The 27,497-nt window shown below is 42.7% G+C and overlaps 1 protein-coding gene across 2 annotated transcripts in view; it reads left to right on the top strand.

The window, feature by feature from the left end:
- DIS3L2 (DIS3 like 3'-5' exoribonuclease 2) overlaps positions 1–27,497 on the top strand; it is a 191,717-nt gene that overhangs the window by 87,365 nt on the left and 76,855 nt on the right. For both annotated transcript variants that reach the window (XM_086754853.1, XM_086754854.1), the window contains exon 11: positions 10,203–10,282. In XM_086754853.1, the coding sequence (XP_086610979.1) occupies positions 10,203–10,282 (80 nt within the window). The remainder of the gene's footprint in view (positions 1–10,202; positions 10,283–27,497) is intronic.

Consider the following 27,497-nt stretch of genomic DNA (forward strand, 5'->3'; position numbering starts at 1 on the left):
AAGCTATCTGAGTTACTGAAGGCTAAATTGTAATTTTGACTGCCCATTCAGAAAAGCAGCATCCTTCATTTGGTTGATAAGGGAGGAAGGGGTGGAGGTGCTCTGCTGTGTCTCTGTGTCCACTGTGGAGGGAAGCTCTGGTCTTAGCACTGTTTGTAACTGTAAAGCACTGGCAGCGGGACAGTAGCTCCACTGCAGTTCTGTCCGCTATTTATTTCTTTCTTGAGGAGTTTTACAGCTGATAACGGGGATTAGCAGTGCTTTTAGTAAAGGTTTGACAGCATGCTTTTTGCTGTAGATGCCCAAGGAGATTATTGGCTGGTAAAATTAGAGGTGATGGTAAAAATGGCAGCGGTGAGCTGTGCAAGGGGTGTTGGAGGAAAGTGGTCAGCCTCTGAAACAGATGTCTGTTCAAGGCAGGTGGACGACTTTAGTTAGAAATGAGTGCAAGTCAGATAAAACATCATTAAATAGCTTGTTTCCTGGAGATTTTCCACTACAAAAAGCTAGTGTTAACTAGAGCAAGACTTACTCAGCTATAATAGGATATGTAAAAATGCTCTCGTTTCTGATGGAAACTGAGAAATGACTTGTTTAGAAAATATATAAGCAACATTGCCACAGTCCTGACTGTTATCTTGGTGTGCAGTAGACACACAAACAGGGCCAGATTATGATCTCTGCCCTCTCACTGAGCTGTTCTGTGACTGATTTAATGTTCTTCATGGGCATACAAAGGATTACTCAGTGGTGTCTAAAGATATCAGATCTAGTCCCTCTCTAAAAGGATTGATTCCAGAAGGTGGTGATGATGGCTGTACCAGCTCTGGATACTTCTGCTATCCAGACAGTCTGCAGATTGATACTTTTCTTGGATCAGTGAGGAGAGCTCATGTTAGCTCCATCTTCACCCATTAGCTGAGTAAGTAAACTCTGAGTAAATACAGTACTCCTGTCAGAGTGATGTGATTCAGCTCCTTGCTTCTGGTTGGCTTCTTTAGGTCCTTCTCTCTGTTTTCATAACATTTTCTACTACACTATAGCTACAGCAATTGTGGTGACACTGTTTTGCACATGATGCATGGTCTTTGCTCCCAGATGCTGCTGTTACCAGTGGCTGGTGTACCCAGACACACTGGCAACTTCACTGGTGTTTCTCCTTGCAGGAAGGCACGTGTGGTCTTTGGAAGTACAGCTTCAAGTGGAATTGGTGGTGGGTAGTTGGACAGGATTATTGTGTTATGATCTTGTAGGCCATCAAAACTAAGCTTGCTTAGTTAAGAATCTGTTTAGTTGAGGAAAGCAGTAATAACTTTTTTGACTAGGTTGTTATACATACAGTCTTGTTCCTGCCTGGCTGCCTATTTTATGGAGAGAATAAGATTTTATTCCCATTTCCCTCTGTTAAATCAGTTTGAGAACATGTCCATTTGTTACTGGGTTCCACTGGATCACAAGGTGGGCTTTTGATGAACAGAAGAAAGTGCCCTATCCTCTCATGTTTGTGTAAGTTAAGTGATCCAGTTCAGGTGTGCCAAATACTGCCACTTGCCTTGATATCACAGTGCTTTGCTGGTACATTTCTCTCTACAGGTCAGATAGCACGGGGGTAGATGGGAAATTAAGCATCCAAGTCCCGTTGGCAACCCGGGTATCTGTCTCTGGTGCTGTGGATGAAGAAACCCAGAACTTCTTCAGGAGGTGGGGCAGTATATCCCCACTGGGGTATTTCAGGGCTGATCACTGATCGCTAGGGCAGGCTGGTCGTCACAAGGAACAACATTCCTCATGGCCCCGTTCTGATGGAGTGGTCTGAAGCATGCTTTGACCTGTCCATCTGCCCTGAAGTTTTGGGGTGATTGAATCCTTGTTCTCAGGTTATTCTCAGATCCTCACTCACTAAAAAGAAAAAAAAAAGAAAATAAAATCATGATATAGATGGCACATATGCAGGCGTATGAGGCAGTGTTGTACTGGAGGTATCACAACATGGATTAGAAGTGGGGCAGTCTGGAAAAGGCTAAAAAAAATATTCTGGGAGATGAGGGATTGATTTACAAGGAAGGATTAATTGTTCAATGTATATTTGCCAACACTGAAGTTTGTAAAAGATACAGTAGTTGATAGTGAAAATATGTGGACCAAAATGAAAAAATGAGAATCATTTAAGGTGGAGGGAGGATAGAAGGGGGTGTTATGAGGCCAAGTAAGGTAAAACAAAGAGGAAACCTTTCCTGTCCAACCTAAAATAGACTATAACTTAAGAGTGCTAAAGAAGGTATTGGAAACTCCATCACTAAAGATGCTTAATACTATGCTGGAGAAAGTCCTTGCAAATGTATTGTCATGAGTAGTCCAGCTCTGACCTATGGGGGTTGGATGACCTAATGTCTCTTCCATTTCTAGCTCTGTGCATCTATGATTAAAGTAGTTTATATAATGCAAGTGCATTTTCAATTACACTCCACCTTTTTGCGTGGGATGGTGGTGGTGCAGAGACCTCATTATATTTGTGGCACAATTACAGCATGACTTGTAGGAAATACTGCTGGTACTGGTCTCTGCGAGACTCTGATCTCGTTTATATATATGTTGGCTTTTCAAGCCATTTAGGTATGTTACACGACTGCAGTGCTCTTTTTTCCATCTTCCTCCTTACTCGGAGGCCATAAATATATAGAAGGAATAATTGATTCTGGTTCAGCAATCCAGCGAGGAGTCCTTGTTGAAAATGTAAATGTTTATTTTTGTGGATGTGTAATACATCAGGATTCATTGTCAGTCGCTCTCTTGGACCAAGGTCTGTTTTCTGAAGCAGAACAGGACATTAGCTAAAGCATAAACATAGAGAAATTAAAAAGAACAGTACTGGCTTGATGTAGAAAGTTGAGCTTTCAGTGCATTTTATGTTGTGCTGGATTTTTGTGGGGCTTCTAACAATTAGTGTTTGGAGGAGGCAGTTTTTGCTTCCAGTGATTTTTATAATTTCATTTTGTTCTGACATTTATGCAACATGCAAAAAGAGTTTTGTGAAGTGTCAGGCATCTTCGTCAATGTGGGGCATTCAGAGTACCTTCAGACATTTGGCAGGGTACTTCTATCGCATGCATATTTTTTTTTAATATAGTCCTTTTAAGAATCTGTCTTGGAAGGAGCCACTCTGGAGTTGTAACTAAAATCTGCCAGCATCAAGTGTGACAAATGTGGTAGACATTACACATAATAGTTGTCTTTAGGAGTGGGATGTTTCAGTCTCTAAAATGTTCAGGCACTGATTGTTCTCTGACATTTCTCTCAGAGAAAGAGTACTTCATCCCATTTGAGTGATGAACATCAGTGGAATTGGTCCATGCTTATTGGCGCTTTATAACGAACCTGTGCAGACTCTGTGGTCGAGTTGGGTTTACTTGTGATTGAAGAATGAGATTGATTTTTGTGGTTGCCATAACAATTGGACTGTTGTGTGAAAAAATGTTAGTAGCGTTCACTGGAGTGAGTTGACAGCTCTAAAATGCCTGTTCCCAAATTAAAACAACTGTTTCCAGCTCTGAGAAATGATGTCTGTTTAACTTTTCCAAGATGGAGCTCAGCAGGGTCTTAGAAATGACCTGAGAACTTAAAGATTCTGAAAGTGCCTCTGCTGTACTTTATTTTAAAATGCCAGCTTTCAGCTGGAGTTAATAAGGGTAAACCAGGAGGCTGAGCTTTCACTCCCACCGGGCTATTGTATGTACTCACAAAGTGGAGAGAACAGGACAATCTAAGGAGTCCTTAGAAGAATGTAAATGCATTGCAAGTGTCTAGACATGCAGTCACTCGTACTGTAAATGTCTTAGCACTGACACACTGAAGTTTAGAGAAGGCTTGCACTGCCTGCATTTTAATAAACAAAATGATGGTCATTACTGTCTCACCTGTTAGCAGCAGTCTGCCAATGCTTCTGCAAAATATTTAGTTTGGTGCTTCAGGAGCTATTGGATGACTGGAGGGACTGCGGGCCGTGACCACTGAGCCAGGGCAGGATGGTCATCATGTGCGTAGCCACTGCTTGAACCTTCAGTCATGCAGTGTTTGTGTGCTGGGAATTCACAGGCAGCAAGTTCCAGCCACTTTTTTCCATGCTAGTGGGTGGCATGTGTTCTTTGTTCTCTTTTGTAGTTATTTTGGATGTGTTGGTTTTCATGAATGACCAGTAAACATTGCAGGAAACTGCCTCAGTCTGAAAGTTGCCCTTGGGAGAGAGTCAGGATGGAGAGGTAAATAAGGTAACCAAGTTCAGGCACCTTAGTTCTATTGGAGCCCCTTTGCCTGGGTCTCCTGTTGGGAGACCTTTGGTGGTTCCCTGCTCAGCTCCTTCCTTAGGTGCTCTGGTTTGCTTGCAGAGACACCCAGCTCTCTTTCTCTCGTGAGACTTGGCAGTTTAAATTCTGCGCATGACCTCAGCCCTGAGCAGTCCGCCTTCAGGCAAATGGGAAAGTTGGGGCTTCAATCCAAGTAACTTCAGCTGGTGATGGTTGTGGCCAGGGCCAGGAGGGGTGGTGATCTGTGGCATGCAGGAGCGTGAATGCAGTTAGGCGCCCAGCTGACTTCTGCTCCCAGTGCCTGGGATGTCATTTTTCCATCTCTGCTTTCCCTGGTTCCTGAATAGCCAGCTTGTGGTTCCTTCTTTAGGACTCTGCTTCCAACGAATGGTCACTTCAGCTGGTGAGGACCTCATCTTGCTTCACTGAGAGTTTTCTGATGCTCTAGTGGATACATGCAGTTCTCTGAGCAGTTATTTCATGGTTGTTGGCATTTGTTAGAGTTGTGAAAATCTGGGCTCCATGTCTCCACTGGTGAGCTGACTCATCTGCATGCTCCTGGCTGGGAAGACCATCCAGTTGTATTGGGTGCTGCTTTGTCTACTGTGTACAAACTGGCGCTTTTCCCCATTGGCAACACCAGCTGCTTTTACAGAAAATCACGCTGGTAACACCCAAACTTTGCCTGACAAGTGGCCATGCCAGAAACCTTGCCTGTAATACAGCCTGAGCCCATGGCTTACCAGTGCAATGCTTCATCTTGATCCAAGGAGCCTTCCTCTTGAGTGAACGTGGAGCCCTGACTGCTGGGACTCTTCTTTGTGTCGTAGGTGTTTATATTTTATGGCTAAGCTAACTGATATGTTGAATTCTGAACCGTTTAGCTGGTTCAGAATTGATATATTGATAGATATATATCAACTTATATATTGTACCAAACCTTGTAGCACCAACTGTGCAGTATTCTCTCTGCTGATTCTTGTGAACACATTTGCGTAGATGTACATATTTGCACAAAGGAAAACAAACTGCTGTCGCAGTCCTGTGATCTGTGAACGCTTTAATTGCCATGACGGTAATTCCAGCTCACCAACAGGCTACTTATCTTACCTCTACTGCTGCACTAGCCATTTATTTCAGGTCCTGTTAAAGGTAGAAAGCCTAACTGCTCTGCAGATATGCTTGTCTGCTTTAATTAGTCTTCCTTAAGCTGTGCAGAGAGAAACTGCACTTAATTAGCTTTCCTTAAATTAGGATTGATAGACCAGCCTGTATATGTTGATGCTGTCGTTACTGTCTAATAAACTAAGTGCTCTGTTCTGCAATTTTTTCCCAGGTGGTTGATTTGCAAGATGGCAGATGGAGCCAGCGTGTGAGCTTTGTCTTTATCAGTGCTCCTGCCACTGCCTCGGGGCTCGCGGTGGCTGGCTCAGTGCTCCTGGGCACGGCCTGGGGCTGGCAGGGTCTAGGCAGTCTCTGTATGTTACGTGCTTTCCTGGCTTTTGCTCGCAGGTCCACCAACACTCAGTGCGAGCTGTTCCCTGATCCTCCAAAACTCCTGTAGGCATTCCCTCGCTCTGGTGCATGAAACTTCTGGCCACGAGGAGGAGGGAGAAGAGATTTTATTCCTCCATCGACAGAAACTCCGTGCCAGAGCAGGTCCATCTCTGCAAACCTGCATTAAATATAGGTTTTGGACAAAGACTCCAGTAAAAAGTGCAAGTTTCCACACAGAAATGTTTGTTTTCAATCTGTGTGAGGAGGCTGGGGTTTCTTAAAGGCACGTGTTTATCTCTAGTCCTTTCCAGCATGAAGACCAGAAAAATCTCTTACCTCTGTGTGTCTATATCTCCTAAACAGATTTCCTTTCACTAAGCAAGTTGTGTGTATGTTGGAATGAGTGGACTTGGAACATCGCATTACTTTTACAAAGTATGTTTTGACAATTTTAAATGAATAAAACAGATTTTTATTAGGTGTAATGACAATGAGAGATGGCTCCTTCAGGGCTTTTTAAAGAAGGAGAAGAGGGGGATGATCAAACTCCTTAATCCACAAGGTCACCTTGGCGGCCCTCCAGAAGCTGGAGACAGCTGCCAATTCGTATTTACCTGTGACCACTGCAAATGTGCATGCATGTAGCCTGGCTACTTCCTTCTGCCTAAGCAACATCTTTGTTAGCAGGTGCATAAGGAGTACTGTTGCCTTGAGGTTTATCATACAACCCACTGCACGTTGGTTTTGTTATTGGTTACGGTCAGAAATGTGGTCTGATCTCTCCAAGATCCCATGTGTCACGGCCTTTGTGGTATTGTGTGGCCAGACAATATGGTCAGGGGAGGAAATTGAACAGCTTCTACCTCTTCATGGGGTGGACTTGCTGCATAGCTGGAAGCAGTGTTATTTCTTCACCCAGATGGTTTTTGTCAGCTGCCTCCAGGGTCCTCCCTGGGGGTTTGTGCAGGAGTGGCTGGTGTAGGTGCCAAGGGAGGGGATAGCTTGCGGAGCAGCGGGCAGGCTGCGCTGCCCACACCCAGCCCTTCCTCCCCTTGCTTTTCATTGCCTTCTGCTGACTCTCTCTGGGATGAGAGGTGGCTCTCTGCAGCGTGCTGGAGATAAAAGGTGATACTGCTAGGGCTGGAGGAAAAGCAGGAGGAGATAGATGAGAACATGCCTTCCTTGGAGACCTTGCCCTGGAAGAGCACGTGTGCTGCCCTTAAGCTCAACACTGCAGTCGCATCACTTGATGGATTCTTTTCTGTCCCACATGCCAGCCCTGGTTCCTATAGCCATCTGAAACTTCTCCAGTAATAAGAACTGAAAACCAGAAATATAATTCATCACACTTAATAATGCAATTACTGGTGAGCGGAATTCGCTTAGAAAACTTCAGCGAGGGGTACTCCTGTGTGCCAGGATTATCTCACTGCTGTGAACTTTGAGCTCTGCTTGCGGATCGGCTTCTCTTGTCCCATTGACTACCTGGCCATGGGCTCTGCAACACTTCTGCAGAGTCCTTGTGCCAGGGAGTATCATTCTCTGTGTTACTTGGTCAGTGACTTTCTTACCTCACCTTACAGTCTGTGCCCAGAATAAACTGCCTGTGACAAGCCTTGAGTCCAAGTCCCTTGAGTAGTTTTAAAAGAGAAGCAGATCTGAGCCTGGTGGTAAAACATAACCCAGCTGTGCTGCGCGTAGAAAGGCTGGTGAGAAATGCTACATCAGTATTTGTCTGGACCCCTCTTCAGCTTTGCATCTGTGAGTTTAAGTGTCTCAGATGGCGAGCTGTGTCTGTGCCTGCAGTTTGCATGCTAAGAGGCTGCTGGAAGCCTGGCCAGCGTGTCCCAAAGCGCAGCGGGCTGTGCACCAAGCGCTGCCCAGGGAGGCTGGGGCTGCCCGCCAGCCCCGCAGGTCTGGACTCTCTGAACTGGGGCCACCGCTGACCTCTGCGGTAGATTTGACTGGCCAAATACATCTCAGCAAAGCAGCCCATTAGTTGCTACCCTTGTATAAATGTGTTCAGAATTTGGCACCCGTGTGTTTATGCTCACTTCTTTCCAGGGCAGACTGCAAATACGCACTTCGTTGAAACCAGTCTGCTAATTTTTGAACTGCCTGGAGCTACGATTCGCAACGGGTGGCAGATGCTTGTGGTTGCAGGCCCCGAACATCTGGGATAAGCTATCTATTCCCCTGACACAGGAACCTACATTCTCTTTGAAGAAGGTCTTTAAACCTTTTTCTTGCTCACTTGTCGGATCAAGCAAGCTGTTAGTGTCCGTTCAGTGCTGTTTGCTCTTCTAAATGAAGTAACTGAAAGGAAGATTTACTCCATGTGGCTGCAGGGAGGCAAGGGGAGACACGATGCCAGGATGCTGTTGCCTTTATACCCTGTGAGTCACTGGGAGCTGGTGTGTCAGTAGCTGCAGGCTGGCACATACACATGCCCCCATACTGCTTGTAGTGTAGGTGTCTGTGTGGCTGCATACACACAGCTCCATAAAGAAAGTTGCGCAGTACCTCGGAGTGGAGGTATCCTGAAATTCCACCCTTAGGTGGTTTCTTAAGGGATATATATTTATGGAGGTAAGGTTGTTTGCAAGCCTTTAAAAATTGTTTGATTCCCAGTGCTGGATAGCTAGGCAGCAACAGATCAAAGTCTTGGTGTAGTTGAAAAGTTTTTATATCTTTCAGCGTGAAGGTCTCTAATTTGTTTAGTTGCATATGAAGGATCAGAAACTAATGTGCATCTGGGGATTAAGGCAGCTTTGCTATCTAATTTGAAAACTAGCATATTCTAAAAGAGTTTCAAAGTCTCAGAAGGCAGTGAAGTGCTTTACTGATTTTTATGTCTTTGAAAATCTCTATTTAGGGTGCCTGGTGGAATTCTGTAGCTACATGCTACCAGCTGTCTGACACCAGCAGATACCACCCAGAGTATTTAAGTACCAAAGCGATAGGCCTGCAAAGATAGAGACATTGCTCTCGCTGTGCAAGCACCCATGCAAAAAGACTAAGACCTGCTAATTCCACGTGACACTTGCTCCTTTAAAAGGTCGCTGTAATTTTCCCCTCCCACCTCTCCTACCCAAGGAGTGTATCAGTGGTTATGCTGTAAGAAAAATAATGTGTTTACACCTCTAGAAGAGAGCTGCCATCATGATATGAGGTTGTCTGCAGCAAGAAAAGCAGCAGTCTGATCTCTTCCTTGGCAGCCTCAGCCTGTACCCTTGTGCTTGGGGGTCTTTTAAGTAGGGAGGGGCCAAACTTATTCTAAAGGTTAAGATAAAAGCAAAATAAACCAGCAAACCCATTCCTTTACTATCTTCACTGCTCTTCGACCCCAGTCCCACATTCCACACGTTGCTCAGGTGAACCGTGCTGTAGTCCAGGGGCCGGAGCAAGAAGTTGCTGTAGGGCAGCCCAGGATGAAGGGAGGCCCTAAAGCTGTAGGAAGTTTTGTTTGTGGAGTACTTCAGGTTTTGGGTCTTACTGGTGCCAGGCTCTGCTCTTTGAAACATAGTGATTCCTGAGTCAGATGCTATATTTGGTTTCATCTCCTTGGCCCTAGACCATTTCTGGGGTCCATCTTGTCATGTTCCTGGTGTCCCTGCCACCTGCTGCTGTGGGACGTGTGTGTGTAAGCCTTCCAGGGCAGGGCCGCATATCCAGGTACCACCTAGTATAGCGTGTACAGAGGGACATTCAGCTTTTCCTAAGCACCAAGTTGATTTGCTAGATCTAATTAGCTGATTTGGAGCTCTTTCATTCTACAACTTTCATAGTGTTTCCTGTTGAACCTGCTTTTCCCTTTGGTGCATAATAGGCAATGCAGATGTGATAAAGTACTGCATCTCTTGGGTGTCTTTACTGAAACCCAAACTCTCTCTCACTCCTGTTATTATTCAGCTTGTTTTGTGGCTGTCTCACTGCCTCTGCTCTGTGCTAGCAGAGTTTCAGATGCTGCAATATCTGCTCTTATGCATGGGGATGGGGGTTATTTGTGTTCCATTAGCTTTCCAATTAGGAATAATCTATTTTTACTCTAGCTGCAAGGCATCAAGACTTTTTCCTGCTTGTTTCTTTGGAGTGAACTTGATGGGCTAAATTGTTTAGTTTTTGTGTAGGGAAATCAGTAATGAGATGAAAGTTGTTATGAGCAAGCAGTTAAACAAAAAAAAAAAGAAAAACAAAAAAAAACCCCAAGGAGATTCACTTGTCTAAAACTCTTTTTTTTTTTAAGATTAGATTTAGACTTTCAGATTGGATTGGAAGATGTTTCAACAGACAGTCTTCTGAAAACATGGCTGTTGTCTGGATGTCTCTGATGATCTCTGTGTTTTGATGCCTTCTTCATGACTGGAAGATAAATTTTTCTTTTCTTCTTTTTTCCTTGGATAGGAAAGAATGCATTTTCACCATCGACCCATCAACTGCCAAAGATCTTGATGATGCTTTGTCCTGTAAACAACTCCCTGACGGTATGAGATATATTTTACAAAATACTTCTCAGTGTTTATATTCAGCTGTTGACACATTTGTGTATATAATTTGTCATGAAGTATTCTTTACCAAGTATCAGTAGAGTAATAAACTAGTTTTTCTCTTGTTGTTTTAATTGCCTGTTTTCAGAAATCTCAGAGCCGATATCTTCAAGCTGCACTCTGAAGTAGTCTTGGTGTCGGGAAAGGCAAACCGTAGTGTTTTGCATAATCAGAGCTGTAATTTGATTTGAGCAGATCTCAGCTGTCTCCTGTCATTACAGGAGTTACGGCTGAATAGCTAATACGCCGCTCTTGCAGACTGAAGCCTAGTGAAACTTTGACCTTAAATACGCAGCCCGGGATAAAGAATCCAGTTTTTTGAAGGTCACTGGCTGAATTGTTTTTTGGTGTTTATAGGATGCTGGGAATTGTCAGATGAGCAGAGTGTGCCTTATAAGTTGTGTTATTCTTCTCATTGCCTTTTAAGCTTTCTGTTCTGCCTTATTTGTACTTTTACTATGCTGTAAGCCAACAGAACAGAAAGTAGAGCTCTGGAAGCCAAATCTTGATGATTCTGACTTAAGGAACTTTCCTGTTGTAAGCTTACTCTGCCATCCAAGTTCTACTCATTTAGTTTGATGAGATACAGTAACAGGCTTGGTTTAGAAATACTGCATGATTTGATTAGCCCATCCGCCACTAATAAAGCAGATAGTGATTTTTTTTTTTTGGTGTGTTTAGTTTTCTCTTGCTCTTGTTAATCATCACAGTATGATGATATCAGACTTCATTCCCTGTTTTTGGTTTTATTTCCTTCTGTGCAATATGGCCAATTAATTGTCATGTCATTTAGACCCAGGTACAGAATAGTATTACAGGGTTATAAAACTGATTTTAAAAAATCAGAGATGAAAGAAGATTTGAGGCCAGTAAAATTATTTGTAATTATACTGCTCGATAGCAGTTTTGAGGCAAGATTAAGGAAAATTTGCTATTCTATTTCACAGAAAATCTAAACAGTCTTCTTGAGAGATCCTAAGTTGAACTCTGTTCTCCTTCTTTCCATTTTTTCATCTGAATTATCTGTAGATTTATGACAGTGTTGTGATTCCAAAGCCCCTCAGGTCTGAGGTGTTGAAACTCTGGCTTCTGAGCCATTACTGCTCACATGCACATGGGTGCTGGACGAAACCATTCACTGAGCTAGTTTGTGGTGCATACATTTGCATTTTCCTCTTATCCATAAGCCATTAGGAGAAAGTGTTCAAGGAAAATATCTGTTTGAACAATTCTTCTTTCCCAGAAAGTCTGCAAAGCCATTGCAGGTCTGTGATTCATACTTGGGAATTGATGCATCTGCTGATCAGGGATGTGGCCACACACTGAAGTCTGCCTTGTCTGTCTGACCCCAACTGCAGCAAATGCTGGATGAGGCCTCTTGCTCCCATCTATAAGGAAGGAGAGGTACCAGTGCAGAAGGGATCATCCTCTACTTGAAAGGTCCAGCCAAGAGGGTTCTAGGTGTTACTAGGATGTTCTTTGACTGCAGGAGCTCTGTAGCATGACTGCTGAAAATCTCCTTGTGATGCAAAGGTGGTGGCTGCAGCGCTGCACCATGCCCTGATCAAGCCTCTTTGGAACAAGTCTTTCTCATACAACCAAAATGAGAAAAAAAAACAAATAGATTTTTTTAAAATTAATGGTTGCCTTCTGAGCGGGCTGCATTCATGCTGCTGTGCTTTGGCAGTCTTCCCTGCTTTGCTACTTTTTGTTCTTCCCTGCACAGGCATGAGGCAGAGGGAGCTGCCTGCATGTGAAGGAGAAAGAAAGAAAACATCCAGATCCTCTTCGCCTGTTTATTTCTGACTCGTCCTTCTCCCAGGGGCTGTGTCAGGCCCGTGCTGGTCTGGTCTGGAGCCTCCACATGAAGGTTTTCCCTGCCCTTCCCTCATCTTCTATGAAGGCTAAGGAATGTGTGAAAGGATCACATCAACACGGATTGTCTTGACAAGTATATAACACAGGAGCAGGCACAGTTCTCTCTGCCAGGGTACTCTTGTATTTCAAAGGTGATCTCGGATGCACTTACCTGAGTGGACAGAGGATGCTTCTGCAATCAAAGATAACACTTCCTTTTCCCAGGAAAACCAGGCAGTTGGGAAGGAAAGGTAAAATGGACCAGACTGAAGAGTCATTCTGCATAGAGAAAGTTTGCAAAGCTCAGTTTTTCAAATAAAACAAAAGTGGAAGGTGCAGGAGCCTTTCTCCTCTTTCAGTTCCCCAAAATACACTTCACCGGTGTGTTTTAGAAGAGACTTGAAGAAATCAGGAAATAGTAGGGGACGAGGCATGACTGTATTCCTGAGAGTAAAAGTAAAGATTTGCTTGGCTTGTATCCGGAATTTATAGGATGGAAAATCCAGTGTGGATTTAGTGCTTTTGAAACTTTCACATCCATCTCATGATCATTCTTTGATTTTATGATTATACACACCCCACTTTCCTCCAGGTAAGCCTCGGAGGAGAAAATCCAAGAGACAGACAGGTGAATGCACCCCTTGGCGGCTGTCCCAGCCTGAAGGCCTTTGTTTACCCCCACATCTCATTTTTATTAGCTGCTAAGTGGGAGCCTGCGTGCAGTAGCCCTTTATGTGCCAGATCTCTGCCTTTCAGCTGGAGCCATGCATCTTCCAATGGGCTTGTTTTATCCCAGGCTCCTCTTGATTAGAAGATGCTCTGAGCTAGAGCCTTCTTTAAGAACGATCTTGTCTATGCCAGCCCTGGGCATCGTGCCCTCTGCCTCTTCTTTCAGCCTTCTGTCTGCTTGAGAGTGGCGCCCACGCTCCATCACAGCACTGCCTCAGCCTTAGGCCAAGGAAAGTCACCCCCTGGAAAAGCCGATTTTGATGCTGGTAAATATTTCAGGGACTAGGTTTTAAATCAGTGTGGAAAAAAACTGCCATGGAAATACCCTTTCTTTTATTTTGAACTCTGTGGTGCTTGTTATGAGGAGACCTTGTGGCTCAGAAGGAAGTACAGACGGGAAGCCAGGTTCTGATGGTCTTTAGTGCAGTTATGATCAGTTAGGGAGGAAGCTGAAGAACTGAGTGGGAGCAAGCAGCATAAAAAGGCTGTAGGAAACCCCTCTGCATCCTTCAACCTTTTCCTCTGCCAACTATGGTTCAGTATTGAAATGCTAAATTCCAAAGCTTAAATTTTTCAGACACTTCCTGATCTGAAGAACCCAATCAAAGCATTATTTTGTGAGCCTCCTATAAGGGACATTTGTTTCACATGCAGTTGGCAGGATAAGCTATATCCTGTGCCTCTTTCTAAGGCATCACCTCAGAGACACCTAAGAGACAAGGTGCTAGATCCTCAACCAGGGTATGAGCATCACATAGTCTCTGTTCCTAGCAGGAGAAAGTAACAGAAATGTGTGTATTTGTATTACTTGACATGCATACTCTTCACTGCAGTCCTTATTTTGCATCCTAATGGGGAATTAGCATTTAGAGATAGTTCCATCAACCTGTTCCTGGATGGGACTGGGCTCTACCAAGCTGGGAAGACTCTTCAGCTTCCAGCACTGCGGACCTCAGCCCTCAGACTTGTCTTTTGCAGTTGGCAAGAGACATCCGGATCTATCTTGTATCACAAGTTTCTGGGACGTTTTCTTGCATGCAAATTGAATCTCTGGATTTGTTTCTTTTTTGATCCACTGTGAGCTGATAGCCTTACTCAGTGACTTCCAGCCTGTGATCCACTGACTGCTGTAGCACTATGTAAATTACTATTGTATGCCCATGAAATGGGGCTGGCAAAAGCAGGGGTATAAATCCATCAGCATATGTGAAATTTTTAAAGTTATCTGTACTTTGACTTAAAACTTTTCAGGGATTCGCAAATTTAGAAAGTTCCAAAACCAGTGCCAAGAGTCCTTTGGGTTCACTTCTCCGTGTTCACTTGCTTGCAAAGCTACAGCCGTTCCCAGCTCTTCGGTGTTAAGGAGAGCCCCTATGGGAACCTCAATCTTGTGCTTAATAGAGCCTCTTGGTATGTTTTGGAGGCACCTTGAGGATTTTTGGCTTTAGAAGTTGCTATGCTAGCTGCAATTATTATGACAAAGAGTTGTTTTAGAGGTTAAGAGCTTATCCAGGGCTGGCAAGGCTGCATCTCTCATGAGGGCAAAGTTGTGCTAAGAGTTAACATGGCTTTTATTCCAAATGTAAACGTGGTTACAAGAAATTATTATTTTTTCCATCTTTTTTTTTTTCCCATATGTAAAACACTTTAAAAAAAAAAAAATGCCAAAAAACCTCAACATGAGAAAACCACATATCTGGCATCCTTCTGATGTCAGGTGACTCCAAAAATCAGCAGAGAATGCAGAACCCAATTCAGAAAATCTCTCTGTTGGTGCATAGCACCCATAATAACTACAAGAAAAAAGAAACCACTCATTGCCCACACTTCTTCTATCAGACAGCTAAATCAGTGCATTTCAGAAGATTTTGAAGAATGAAATTGTCTTTTTTCTCAAGCATTCATTGCTAATTTATTCAAGATTGAGGCATTTTCTTTGCCTTGAAGGATCTTAGGCAACAAGCGGAGAGATAAGGGACTGTTTTTACACCTTTTCTTAGTTTTAAAACTTCTCTGCGTAAGCCTTATCAGTTCCAGTCACTGGATGGAGGACTTGCCCATACTGCATCCTCAGTAAAAGATGGAAAGGAATTTTTTTTCAGAAGTAATCCACAGATCTGTCATGAAGAACTACCCAGTAGCACAGTGTCCCTAGCAAAGGCAGCAGTGGGAATAGCTGTATTTTTAATGGAGCTCGTGGTAGGATATTGCAGCAGCTGGAAACTTGTCAGGGATATATGTCTTAAGTGGGCCAGTCTGGTTTTGAAAGGATTTTTATATTGGAGTCTGCTTTTGATTAACAGTCGTGCTCCTCGTTATTGTTTAATGATAGCGGTAGGGAGGTAAGCTTGCTGTTCACATTTGTGAGTGTATATTTTAAAAGAGATCAGTGCCAGTAAAGAAGGAAAATAGGGTTATTTATGTAACAGCTTTAGAAGTATGAACGAACTGTACTCCGTTTAGATGACTCAGCATAATTTTGGAGTCAAAGATGGATCTGGACTGCACCTAGTTTCTACAGCCTTCATAGAGTTGTTTCAGGGTAGCCTGAGGTTTTAAGCAAGTTCGTTTCAGTCAATACTCTTTTGTGATCTTTTCTGCACGTCTTCTAGTGAGTTACTGCAGCCAGGAGCTTATAGCAGAGCCATTCTTGGTTTGTACGGATGTCACGTTCCCAGAAAACAACTGCACCACTTTCAAGCGTTTTCACCCACTCTGCAGAAGTTTAAAGACTTATTCTGATCTCATAATATTAAGAGCACACCAGGTGACCTGCATGTCCCAGTGCCACCAGGCAAGTTTTCCACACTTGCCAAACCTTTTCTGGGAATCATCGGCAAGTGGTGTTTGTGTTTCTGGCAATGTGCGTAACTGATGCAGTTGTGCTTGAAGGCTGCTTACTGGTAGAAACATAAATGGAATTTGACAAATTTAGAGGCAGACAATTCCATCTAGTGAAATGTCAGGCTGTGACAGGAAAGGAGGCAGCAGAAATGATTGGGGTGCATTTCTCAGGGGTTATCTTACCCATGTGCAGGTCTTTTGATGCTGATTTCAAAATAGTACTTTGGGCCACACTGACAGAGTTTCTGTACATATTTTTCTGTGTTTATTGATGACTAACATGGTTCTCACTGTTGTTCCTTCATCCCTGTTATCCCTGTAATATTTCAAAAGGTAATTCAAGTTTAAGTAATTTAAATCTTTTTCTAGGAGAAATTGTACTGCAGAATAGAAACATTCTACAGGCTGTTTGCCCTCATATTTATGTCCTTAGTGACATTGGTTCTCTGCATTTTGAAGCAAGGTCATATATAGAGATATTTATTGAATCTTCCTGGTATTTACGTGATGACCTAAGTAAATGAGATTTCTGCAGTGTGCTGCTCCCTGTTTTTCCCTTCCCTTTAGATCTGTTCACCCTATTGGTGAATTTAAATCAAACATACCTAAGGAGAGTGGGATAAAAATCTCTAATACATTGTGTTTCTGTACGTGTAATGAAAATGGAGTACAAGCAAAGAAGAGAGCTTCTCTTAGTGACCCAAATCTGGGAAGAGTGCAGCATGACCTTTTTCCTTAGCAGACACGAGTCAATCCACTGCGGGCTGCGGTTTTCGGAAACAGATCTGCAGAGAGTGAGGATTTATGTCGCTGTTCAAGGACCATATTTCACATATTTCGGTAAAACCAACCGGTGTTTTCCCAAATGCTGGGTAAAATTAACTCTTGTCTACTGCAAGCCTATGGATGCTGGGGGTCCTTTTCTTAGACCTCATGGACACCTTAGTAGACAACCCTAGTGCATGAGCTCTAGTGGTTTGTGCCTGAAAAACACCTGTAGAGCCCTGGTAGCCCGAGATGTTCTCTGCTGTCTCAGGTGACAGCTCGCTCTTGCTCTCCTTCCATCCTTGTTCTTTCCTAATGTAAGTTGCAAATGTTTGGGTTGTTTTAACTTTGCAGAGATGTGTGCACTTTTATTTTACTTTTTAAGACATAAATATTTCCTCATCTATTCAACTTTGTCTCTCTGGCCATTTAAGGACTGTAGGGTGAGATTTGCTCTAGCAACACATGGTACAGGAACTTTCAGCTAATCCGTTTGGTTCCTGCTGCGCAGAGTATAGGAAGAGCTTGTAACTGGAGTCATGTTGGGCTGACTCGCTTAAGATAAACACTGAAGAATGGACTAGTGTTGAATCAAAAGTTACATTATGAAAATACTATGCTTCCTTCTTTGTAAGATGTTTAAGATGAACAGATACCAGACTCAGCTTAGCGAGAACATGGCAGCAACTCCACGTTGATATACAAGTCAAATGTAAAACAATCATAAACTGTAATTTACTTAAGTTTATTGCAGGAGTCAAATGTGGGGAAAAATAAAGACGACCTACAAGAAGCGGGATTGTGCATAACGTTTGGACAGTTTTTCCTTTGGTATTGAACATAATTAGCTCAGCTCTCCTGTTACCTGCTGATTAGTCTGATGGGTTTTTGTTGTGTCGCTGGGAAAGTGAAAAAGACATACTGCAGTGATTAGAAACAGGTACCTTTCTTTTCTTTCCATCAAGGGCTTGTGGTTTCAGATTCTTTGAAATATGCAAACTACACTCAGGTCTGTGCCAAATCCAGATCCCTGCTGTGTCCCACAGTGTGCTGCTGTGTAACGCTGGGGGAACTGCAGCATGTACAGTATATTTTGCCTTTTCTTTTAAAGCAACATGGGGTTCTCTGTGGAAACACACATCACTTCCAATTTCCAAGTCCAGGGTTGAATGGAATCAGAGGGCTGGATTGCGTCACCCTTCCTCCACCAAACATCTCTCTTAAAATCAGTGAAACAACTTGACAGCACAGGGCTCCTTCCGCTTGAGTGGAAATAGGACAGCTTTCTCCAAACATGATGGTGGTTGAAAGGGAAATAGGCTGAGCCTAACCCCTAGGCAAGTGCATTAAACTAGGTGATAAGATACTGTGGTGGAGGTTAAGAAAGTTTGGCTTTGGTTGGAACATTGATTGCTGGAACATAATTTGTAAAGCACTTCTTGCGTATGTTCCAAGGCTACTTGTGAGAAGATTGGTTAAAAGCTTGGTTAAGCAAAAATGGACAGGATTTGTTATTGGTAATTCATATTTATTGCACTAGATTTTTGTATCAAATATAGATATTTTAGAAAGATTACACACTTATCCGAAATACACAATACACAAAGAAAGCTGTAGGGGAAGAAGACACAGGACTGAAACAATGTAAAATGTCGATTCTCTGTGAAGAACTAATGGAGACCATGGCTGCAGAACATGCAAACAGATGTGCAAATACCAGTAGAATTACTCATGAAAGGGAATTTATTTTCCTGCTGGAAGGAGAGAAACTCTGGGCGAAGTTGCCTTCTGGATCATTTCAGTTCATAAATTCAGGACCTGGGACAATTCCCCAGAGATTCAGAGGTGCAGGATTTTGTGGCTGTCACTAAAATTTGTGGATCCGAACTTAAAAATAAAAGCATCCAATTGTATATTGAAGAAGAAACCCAAAAGCCTTTAAGGAGCTGAGTAACATGAAGAGGATCCAGAAATTCCTGTACAAATAGATTTAAAAGCACTTTGCCTAGGATTTCTGTTCACTAAAAAGGACCTCAGAGATCAGGAGAGAAGACTAAATGACAGATGATGACCAGACAGGGCTAGAGAAAATGGGATTTTCCAGCAAATTTAGCAGTAGGAATCAGAAGATATATGAGGGAGATAAACTTTAAAAAGGTGCAAATAGCTAGGAATAAATTTCCACATGATTAACTTCAGTCGTATGTTCTTTTGCATGCAGGCAGCAAAGAAGTTACTGCTGTATATATTCTTTATTATCAACTTTTTAAAATGGCAAGATCTCTCAGAATCAGTGGGCTATTGTTTTAACTTTTAATTTATTGCAACGCAGAGGTTTCAGAACCCAGCTGAACAGGAAAAACATCTTCTTGCAGTGCAATTCACTACACTATTTCTTGATTGTTGACTATTATGCTAGTTACGCAGAAGGAGTAAAACCAGGTGCAGATGGAAATATTTTGGAAATCTTTCAAAAAATAAACAAAAAAAAAATGGATGGCTAAAAGTGAAATCTTAGCGGCTGCCTTCTCAAAGAAGTTGAAATGTCAAGGCTGTTCAGTGGAAGCACCTTGTATATGTTCGGCCTAGCACTAAATCCCAAGGTCTCTCTGAATGCCTGTGAACACTTGCTCAGCCTTGGATTACTGTGTTCAGCAGAGATATCGCAAAAGGGACTGACCTAGCGGTAGGGAGAGGCTGGTCCCTCCCCACTCTAAACCTTCATTTCAGGAACAGGATGACATCCTACACCCAAAATGATTGTAATTCATCTTGAAAGCTACTGGGTGCCACTTCCCGTCTCTTTAAATTCAAAGACTACTGACTTCCTAATAGAGTTAGCCTTTTGAATTGGTCTTGGAATTAAAAACGATTAATTACATGAATACCAGAAATTTTCCTTTTACCTTCAGCATGTTGGCTGGAAACTTTGCTGTTAAGAGGCTGCTAGGAGTCTCGCTACCAGCAAGGAGTGCTTTCTCAGCTGGGAATCTGAGTTCATGGCAGCACAGTTGTCTCAGTGTACTGCTTGAGAACTTGTCTTGGTGAAGAGCTGAAGACCCATCTGCCAAGGACTAGGGATAGACTGTGAATAGCAAAGATTCTTGTTGGGTCTGAGTCACAAGTAGTCATCTAGAGGTTCTCCCAGAGATGACCATATAGCAAGTACCAGTGTTCTGTGGATAAATCTCATGTATTTGAGGTTCGTAACTCTACTTCATTTTGCTCATTACACTTGAATCTTGTGAAGAAATCAATGCAATTTATAAAACCTCTCAATGAAACTTGCTGTTTTAGCACCTTCTTGCTATTTTAGCACCTCACAAAGTCTGCTAGGTGCTTGTGCAGCACAGAAGAAACCAGCTTACCTGTGACCCTCTGCAGCATGTACAGGTACCAGTGTAGGACAGGGGAGAAAACCTGCATGGGCAGAAGCTGAGGCATAGCCATCCACTGCATAAGGAACCATTGTATCTGGTCTCAGTCTGCCAATGCTGGACATGGACATCAAAAAAAATGCCACCTTCTCTTCATTTCCCATCATTATACTGTCTGTCCCCAACTGTCCTGAGCTCTGATCTGACATTTACTATTACAATACTTGTGCCTCACCTTTGTCTGTATTTTCCCACTTATGTCTTGCTCAGTAGTGTGAACAAATCTCTATGCTGTGTGCTTATTCTGTTGCGTATCATTCCCTGTGTCCTTCAGTCTGCAATTAAATGTTTTATCTTGTACATGCTGTGTAATTCCGTCCTTCTGAGTATTTAGTGTTTTTCCCTCAGGAGAATTTGTTCCCTGTGTAAGTATCCAACTTAATGATGCAGTGGTAACACTTGCACAGAAGAGCCCTTTGATTCTCCTCTGGAGATATTGAAGGTACAGCGTAGGCAGTAGGTGCATTCTGGATGGCACCATCTGTCACAAGATGATGAAGAACTGATGTGGGTTTGCTGGTGACCCACAGGACAGGACACTTGTGTTGTGTTTCTCTGCCTCAGAGTTATGATACGTTCTTTGAGGTCTGGAGACCTGAGTTCTGACTGATCACCGCCTTAGATGTTACCATCTCATGGGAGCTCGAAGTTTGGAGACCACCACCAGGATGAGGTTAGCTACCCCATGTTCCTATGGGAGGATCAACCCTCTTGCTCTCCTGAGAGCCTGGGAATGCCTCGTACTGACCAAGAGCCATCTCTGAGCCTGTTCTTCAGAGCTAGGCAGCATGGGGGAGCGCCTTCCTCACAGGGATTTGAATCCTAACCTTAGCCAAAGTATTTGAAACAGTGCTTGTGCTTAACTGATGTGGCTTGTGCTGGTTTGTGTATAAAACTCAGGGCTCTGTAATGCACGGCGCGTGAAGGGCCACATTATGGAGGTGTCTTGGCTTTGTTTTGAGGTATGAAAGGTACTTTTTAACTTCTATTAAGTGGTTTTAGGACATTGCTGAATTTATTAGCTGCTACAGACAAAAACTGTATGCAGGTCACATGGAAGACCTGCTCCCAGCATTTAATTTCATAATAGATAAAGTCTCCTCATAATTCTGAAACTACTTAAAGAATTGCTGATGGCTCATGGAAAACTCTGGAAAGTGTTCTGCTTTGGAAGGATTCCTTTCCTAGAACGTTTTCCTGCTTTTAACGTTCACTTGTTCTTTATTGCTAAAGGCAATTAATGAACATGAGTTCTATTTTGTACCTTAGCTGGAGCCAGTCCCAAATTACTTCGTAAAATCATATTTGTCTCCGTAACATTCAGGTGATGCCAGAGACAAAATGGCCAAAGGTCAGAGTGGTTGCGAGACCCAAGTAAAACAGTGCTTTAAAAGTCACTACAAAGCAGGTAGGAGTTGTTCTGGATTTTAGACTCCTTCATGTCCCACATTGACCTTTTAACTTAAAGAAAAAAAAACAAAAACAAAACAAAAAAAAACCCAAAAAAAAAACCCAAAACCCCCCCAAAAAAACCCAAAAGAAAAACTCCTGTTGTGCTTTATTTTTATGAAATCCTCTGAATATTTCCTGGTTCTCTCAGGATTGCTGAAAGCATCACTTTGCAACATCACCATTCCTATCAGTGGTTTCTCAGATACTTCCAGAAATCTAGTAAGTGCCAAGACTTTCAATATGGGAAGAGTTAACATTTGAAGATTCTTTTATGTGATTTTATTTTTCCTTTCCCTATGATCTCACTCTTTTTCTTGCTTTGGAAGAACTGGGGCCAATCTCAGTTCAGCTGGCATTGAGAGTTCGGTCTGTCTTGCAGCTCCTGAGTTTGTGCAGTTAAGTAAGAAAAAACGCAGCTTTTGTTGTCTTTACATGAGTCCAGCTCCTGAAGAAAAGGATGTAAAAGTGGTCTGTAAAGGCTAAAGAGGTAGAAGATTGAAAGGAAGCAATGGTTTTAATTGTGGTTTAAGAAGCAAAGCACAAGCCCAGCCCTTTTGCTGTTTGCGGTCTGACGCGGGCGCTTGGAGTGGCCGTGCTGCGTGTGCCCGCCGCTCCCTCTCCCTTCACCCCATCAGAAGAGTAGAGGGTCTCACCTTGGCTGCCTCTCCAGCTGCTACAAACCCAGAAAAAAAAGTGCCTAAGCAGAGTTCAAAGAAGAGTTCAAGTGTCTTGAAACTTTGGCCAGGCTGTTCCCAATGGTCTCAAGGTCTCTCTGGCTGGTGGAGGAAGGGGGCTGTTTCTGTGGGACTTTCCTCATGCGAACCAGCAGCTAGGATGAAGACATCTCCTAGAGGTAGTGTCTGGTAGCACGTAGTGTTTTGTGGATCGTTACCCTTTAGAGGTGCTTGTTGTTTGGGCAGACAGTTTTTCCTCTTTTGAAGTTGTTGCAACATTTACTGAAGTCATATTTATGCTTGGTTGGAAAAGTTGCTGCTCTGTGCCCCGGGCACTTGTCCTGCTCCGTTGAGATACGGAATTCTGACTCCATTTGCTAGAGTCTTTTTTGTTCGGTTATGTCAAAGAAGGGACCTTTTGAGAAGGAAAAAACTATTAAATGCTTAAAAAAAGGTGTAATTAGTTACATTTTGGTTGACTAAAGGATCATCATGTGATAATTCAAAAAACTTGTTTTCCTGGTAAACAAGCTAATGGATTTATGCTCGGTTGCACTGCGCTTTCAAAAAGCAAAATGGCCCTAGAGCACACAAGTAAAATCTAAGCACTTTCTTTGTTATTTTAAAATAAGTAAAATTAAACACACTGTCTGTTTTCTGAACAATAGCTTGGCTTCCTGCAGTGGAAAAGTAACCTCAGCTGAGAATTAAGCCACCCACCTTTGTCTTCAGGCTCCAGAACAGACAAATAACTTGCTTTTTCCATGGTTCCACTTTTATTTTTGTATTAAACCTTCTCCTCTTCTTCTCCATCTTCCTCTTTTTTTTTTTTTTTTTTTGCTTGCTCAGTTACTCTTTTTCTCCCACCCATGCTGTTGTTCTCTTTTCCACTCTCTTCTCTCCTCTCTCTATCCCAAGAGGCTTCTGGAACACCTGACTTGTGGATGTACATACCAAAGATAAACAGAAATGTTCAGGCTTGGATCAAGTCCTTCATATAAAGACATGTGTTAAAGATCTGTGGTGGTCCCTGGCTACTTCTAGCAGCTTCCCCAAGCCTCAGTGCAACTTGAGAAAATGGCCTCAGCCATTTTCCGCCTCTGTGAAACTTGAATTTGTTTTGTGTCCACCCCTGTTACTGTCTGCAGCCCCTCCAACTGTCCCTTCTGTAACTGAGACCCCTGTAGAGGCTATCCTTGCCCATTTGCCCACAATCACATGTGAGAACTTGAGCATTGATGACGACCCATGCTCATGTAGCACTGCTAATAGCAACAGAATGTGCATGTAGGTTAAAGGCCTCATTTGTCTCTCTTTATGCAAGTTTTTCATACTTTTGCAAGGCGTTAAATATTGCTTTGCAGAGAAGAGCAGCAGCGTGGTGCCCCCAGGGCAGAGGAATGAGAAAGAGCTGTAACTGTTTGCTGCAAGAGTTTGGTCTAGCCAGGGAACGGCCAACTACCTTCAATTGCTGGCAGCAGTTAGGTGGTTGGCTAGAGCAAGCACTTTGCATTCTGCTTTGAACTCTTCGATGTCTCCCTAGCTGAGGAGTGAAGACAGTGTAAAAAACACTGTAAAAATTTTAACTTGACTTAACGCTCTGCTGGTGTTTGTCTTCCCTCCTGATAATGGTGATGGCTTGAAGGTGAGATGAAAATAAGGGGGAATATGTCTGGATGCTAGAGAATTACTGTCAGTAGTTTTATCTTTGAAGAGTTGCATTTTTACATTGCATGATCTTAAAATTAGCATATGCTAAGATATGGAGTGAAGTTGCTTGGTCTTTCTGCATTTGTACTGGGATTGACTGGAGCTGCTGAAGACGGAGAAGGGGGATCTGCTGCCAGTGTGTTCCCTTGCATCCTGTGCAAATACATTCAACTCAGCTTTCGAATTCCTGGGGCAAATGATATGACTTGCTGGGTTGGAGCATTTACAGACTGAAAGGGCCTCTTTCTTCTTTTCCAGCTCTTTCTTGCTAATCCTTTTTTGGTTATAATTTTCCTCAATAAAGAAGGAAAAAAGGTTATTTGAACTGTTTTGTTGTAGAGAATGAGATCATCAGTGAAGGAACTTAAAAAAAAAAAGGAACAGCTTGTTCTCTGTTCTTCCATGAGGTGCCACCAATTCTGCTTTGATTTTAGCATCGTGTCAGTGTTACACACACAAGGTTTTGGAGTGGGTTCAAACACACCAGATTCACAGACCAAGGAGCCAAACCTTCTCCAGAGCTGCTGTGTGCCTGGTGCAGCATTGTGCTGAGGGAGACCTGCCACTCGTAGCTCTGTCATTTGGTAAGCTTCAAGGGGATCCAGGCTTCTAGAAACTTGGAGAAATACAGGTCTATTGTATTCCGCCATTCTACCATTTACCTGATGGTAAACAAAACGGGAAATTGTCTTCTCTGTGGGCAGTGCCGTGAGGGCACCAGAACTGTGTTGTTTGTAGAAAGGTGGCAACAAATCCTGTCCCTCTTGCACAGAGCATTGGCCCAAGAGGAGCTTTGGTGGCCGAGTGCCCAGCCCTTTCCCTATTTCTACTTGCAGATCTTGGGAGGAGAGCTGCTCTTTGCAAAGCACATCATTACTGGGTGCTGCAATGCTGTAGCGTAATTTCAAATAATACTCCTGTCTCCCATCCGTCTCTGTTGCCACATCTCTGTATTTGCAGAATGGGGCTATGAGGGTACAGCTGGATAATAAACCACACGTTTCTTGATTCTAAACTGTGTTCCCTGTTGCTAAACATCCCACATGTAGAAGCTTTGTACTGGTGGAGTTTGAATGGGATGAACATTTTGTACCCACTTTCAGATGAAATTATTTTAAATCAAAAAATCCCAGAGATCCTGAGTGAAAGAAGCCATCCAAGTGCCTTCAGCTTTTTTCATTGCAATAGATGCTTCCTTCAGCTTCTGCTTTGGTATCAGCATCTGAAATGTCTGGCTTAATCTCCTGTACATTCTTATGTAAATTCCTTTTATTAAAAAATGTATCCTTAAACGGGTAGCATATACAGAGCTGTAGGAGTTGTTGTGCAACTTTAGCTTCATTGTAGGAGGATTTTAAATTTGGGGTGAAGCAAGTCTGTGTTTTGTAAAGTACTAGTTTCTGTAAGAAATTTAGGTTATACAGTCTATTGTGATGGAAAGCTACATGCCAAGACTTGAAGCCTCTATTTGCTGGAAAAGCAGATTTCTTCATCAAAATGAAGGTGGAGTGGACCACGTGTAGCATCTGTGGTGTGTGGTCCATGTGATGTTCACCCTTTTTCCCTTTTCTCTACACTCTGACAAGACTTTTTCAGTAAATGAGTGCCAGTTTGAATCTAATTTCTTTCATTCAGGCCACATTTTCCTTTTTCCTTGGGAAATAACACAGGAGTTACAATGTGAAGTTTTCCTTTTGTGACTTTGTCATAAAAATTAATGAGACTAGAAAAACTATTTGTGGAGCTGGAAGAGAATCCTAGTGAATAGTATTTCTCTATCTGCAAAGCTCTTTCATTTTAATTAGCAAATAAACCAGGAGAGAGCAGCAGGCAGGTATTTCTGCGCAGGCTTAGACTGATATTTTGTCTAATGCATACAAAAGCAGTGATTTGAGAGAAGTCAGATTGGTTGATTGCTGGGCCGTATCTTCAAGTTCTCATGGTCTGAGTTTTTGGGGGTGAGGGAGATAGGGTGATTCATACTTGAGCAAGACAAATCCAAGAGCTGCCAGTTTGCATTATGTCAATGTATGTAAGAAAATATTTAGATAGAATTTCCATTAAAAGTTCAAAAGCAGGGGGCTCACGCTGACCTCGGCTTTTAGAAGTTCTGGTGGGAAACCTGAATGAAATTTAACTCTACTCAATGTGTTTTTGTTGGCTGACTCCATGTTTTATTATCTCATGCAATGAGGTCTATCTTGGTTTGTCGATTTTCTACCAAGGACAAAAAGTTCATGTATGTAACAGTGCACATATTGAATTAAAGTACGATTAAAGGCATGATGTAATGACCCCCTCTCCTTTTCCTTTCGTCAATATTTGCCTGCATGGTCAATACATTACAATATTGACTTCAAAGTATTCAATATTTTTTTACCTTCTGAGTGCGTTGGCTTCAAGTGCATGTAATATTAAACCTGTTGGTTGAACTGTTGGTCTAAGACTTACTGTCTAAGTAGTTTCGGGTTTGGATGCCTAATCCATGTGGAGCAGCTTTCAAGGCATGTGATAATATCACAACACAGCTGTAGGCAGCTTTCTGAAGTGAACCGTTTAATTTGCAGCCTTTTCTCCCAGCTTCCTAATGAGTGGTAGATTTTTGTCCCTTGATGTGTGGCGGGATTATTGCCCTCTCCCCCTGCTGCCATCATATTTCCTCTCTGCAGGACCTCCCAGTGACTGTAGGTTGTGTGGACAAACCTAAACTCCAGCGCTCCCATCTTCCGTGTGCGATTCTGCTGCCTTTACATCTGTGCTCTGTCCAGTACACAAAAGCAGCTAAAAAAGCAAGATAATACTTTACATACTCAAAGGCTGTGCAAACATGGTTTAATGAAGTTAAGTTAAAATTGTGATGAGTTCAAACAGTTCCACGGGGTGGGTTGGTGCTCACTTATCTGAACTCTCAGCTGTGGGGGCACAGTGGGCTGGGTGGCTTTCCTAACATGAGACTGAACCTTCTCACGCTTCCTCTTTGCCTGTATACATTTCCATTCGCACTGCTGAAATCTAGCACCGGTACCCATCAGAAGGGCACGGGGCAGATGTACTGCGTAGTGATGGCAGCTATGAACCATTTATCCTTCAAAAACATGACACTCTAGAGAAAGGCTTTGATAATACTCTTTGCAAGGTGTATAAACAAACAGGATTGTCACCAGTGTAGTATCTTATTACGTTGTCTTTTTAAAAAAACTAAGGAAAGGAAAAATATTTATAGATACCAAGAAGTTAGTGAATTCCTCTAAAGAACCAAATGTTATAATTAGGAACTTACTGCACTTAGAACTATTCTACAAATAAGCACCTCAAATCTAGCCTAGTTCTTCCAGAGAAAACAAAGGTCAATAGGCTGCTTTGAGGATTAGCAAACCAGAATTTCTTGGACCATGGTACTAATTACTTCCAAAGCTGAGGATGATCACTACTTCCAAATCCAAATTATTGCCAAAACCTCATGATAAACCTCAGTAGTACTCCCCTCTAGCCTAAGTTTTGAATTAAGATACTTCTAGACTGGACTCTAATTAAAGGATAAAAAAGCCTAATCTGAAAGGAAGGCAGGATAACAGTTGGAATATTCTGCATGTGGAAAGCTGCACTTCTACATAGCCTGATCCAAAGTCATTGAAGACTTCCCAGGTTGCCAGCAGCAATTTGGGCTCAATTAGGGTGAGGTGG

This window comes from Chlamydotis macqueenii, chromosome 9 (assembly GCF_036417535.1).
Source record: "Chlamydotis macqueenii isolate bChlMac1 chromosome 9, bChlMac1.mat, whole genome shotgun sequence".
In the NCBI taxonomy this organism is placed as follows: domain Eukaryota; kingdom Metazoa; phylum Chordata; class Aves; order Otidiformes; family Otididae; genus Chlamydotis; species Chlamydotis macqueenii.